General features: G+C 32.8%; 1 protein-coding gene across 1 annotated transcript; it reads right to left on the bottom strand.

Moving 5' to 3' along the window:
- Window positions 1–200: 200 nt before the first annotated feature.
- LOC113429348 (olfactory receptor OR9H1-like) lies at window positions 201–1,172 on the bottom strand. Its single transcript, XM_026691870.2, has one exon. It carries the CDS (start codon window positions 1,170–1,172, stop codon window positions 201–203), a length of 972 nt encoding a protein of 323 aa, XP_026547655.2.
- Window positions 1,173–2,522: the final 1,350 nt, after the last annotated feature.

Genomic DNA, 2,522 nt, shown 5'->3' with positions numbered 1-2,522 from the left:
CCTTTCCACTCTGCATATCGAGGAGTCTTGCTGCTGTTGCCCTATAGAAGAACAAAGTTCCATGGTTTTTTTTTTCAATCTGTTTGTCCTTCAGACCTAGAAAAAAGTTTCTGACTTTATTGTACATACAGTTTAAGAATGCTTCAAACTAAATGTATTCATAATAATTTTTATCTTTATATTCTTGTGAGGATTGGTACTCATTTGAAGAAAGTCATCTTTTTTAGCTGTCTGCCCAATGCATCTTTGACCTCCTTGTTCCTTAGGCTGTAGATTAATGGATTCAACATAGGAATTACAACAGTATAAAAAATAGAAACGACTTTGCCTTGATTCAGAGAAGCCATTGCTCCAGGCTGACCATACATGAAGAAAGCTGTTCCAAAGAACAAGGTAACAGCCATGATATGAGAAGTACAGGTTGAAAAAGCTTTGCGTCTCCCCTCTGCAGAAGCCATGTGGAGAATTGTGGCCACAATATAGACATAGGAAATCAAAACTATGGTGGATGTTATCATTATGATAAACCCACACAATGCTAGAAGCACAATCTCATTTACAAAAGTGTCTGAGCAAGCTGCTTCCATTACAGCTAGAACATCACAGAAGAACTGGTTAATTTTCCCTGGTTCACAATAGGATAAGCTGAAAGTAAGGCTTGTCTGTGTGCAACAGTTGATGAAGCCAAAAAAATAACAAACAATTATTTGAAGTATACAGGTTTTCCTAGACATGGTGATGTTATAAAGCAGGGGATTACAGATGGCAGCAAATCGATCATATGCCATCACAGCTAGGAAGAAACATTCAGTTGTTCCAAAGAGAGAGAAACAGAACATTTGTATGGCACATGCATTATAGTAAATGCCTTTATCCCCTGTTGCAAAGCTCACCATGGCTCTGGGAGTTATAACTGAGGAATAGCAGATATCTAAGAAAGATAAATTCTTCAGAAAGAAATACATAGGACTTTGGAGTTGATGATCAAGAGTAATAATAATGATCATTCCAATATTCCCCATCAATGTTATGATGTACAGCAGCATGAAAAGAAAAAACAAACCCAGCTGTAGCTCTAGAGGACCTGAGAATCCTTCCAAAATGAATTGTGTGATTTTGGAGTGGTTTCCCATTTTATTTTCTGAAAAATAGAACATGTGACATAAAAGCATAATTGGGGGTGTGTGCATAAGTGCACCAACGTGCCTACCGTCTCTGTCCTATTGTTTCTTCTTATTTTTCTTATATGTATCCATTTCATGTATTCATAACTATGTTTATACTTATACCTGTTATCTTATATCGCTTGACAAAATAAATAAATAAAAAATGAATAATAATACAAGAGTGGCCTTTTTATAGTTGGACTCAAATGACAATAGGTTACCAAGTCAAGGTTCCTAAATGTTTTACACATTTCCTAGTCCAGTCCATTTTAAGTATCTTATTTATACATGAATAGTGGATGAATACAATAAAACATTGAAATCATTCAACCCTGAAAAAGTAAATCAGCTTTGATCATAATCATTGCTGAGATTGACATTATGGATTTCTTCAGATACCACAAATAAACTTTTAAAGTACAAGTTCATAAATAACTTTAGAGCTTTCTCTTATGTATTTGCATAATGCATCGTACTGAGTAGCAAATAACTGTTTGAATATTCAATTTATTATTTAATTTAAATATTTTGGATACAACCACACTAAACTAATATCAGTTATGTGTTTATCTGAGCATTTCCTGATATATTTGTTTTCCTTTATATAGTAAGTACTGTAAAGGCTTTATTTTTACTTCACCATAAGATTCCCCAAATGTTTTAAAATTTATAGTCAGATCAATTTCTGTGATATATTTTATATTTCAGTTTTGAACTTGAAAAATTCCAATTTCTATTTATTGTAGCCAAAATACTAATCCCAATCACAAACAGTCTGCATTCATCCATACAAATACAGAAAACAACTGTAAAATGAGAAATGAAAATTTCTTAAATTTGATCATTTCCAAAGTAGACCCATATTATAAAAATGTGGGGCTACTATAGAAATTATTAACCATTTCTTTTTGTGTTCTGCATTCTATTGAAATCTACTGCCATTTTTAGCAGATTTCCCCTTCCCCATACTAAAACTTATACTGAAATATTTTTAGGTCTATGAGATATCAAAACATTTCCATTATTAGCCGATAATGTATAATTATTATTTGTGATTATTTTGAATAAATAAATATTGTGTAAAATGTTAACTTACACTCCTCTGTGGCTCTCCATTTAGCTTATTCATGCATTTGATAGGAGAGGAATGCCTATCAATGTCATCTGAGAAAGTCTGTCATTATGCAATGTATCCAGTGAAATATCACATCCTTAGATTAAAATGAGTGCAATACAACTCAGGATTTGGAAAGATTTTACAGAGAAGGAATCAGCTAGAATTGTACATTTATCTGAGGGGAAATTAGGAAAACTATTTTTTCCACAATTATCTGATGAGGAAGGAAAAGAGGAGAA

This window comes from Notechis scutatus, chromosome Z (genome assembly GCF_049901735.1).
Source record: "Notechis scutatus isolate UNSWTSFEM ecotype Mainland chromosome Z, rNotScu1.2, whole genome shotgun sequence".
NCBI classification, from domain to species: Eukaryota; Metazoa; Chordata; class Lepidosauria; order Squamata; family Elapidae; genus Notechis; species Notechis scutatus.
Note: the sequence above shows the minus strand (reverse complement) of the source record. Positions and strands in the feature narration are given on the sequence as shown.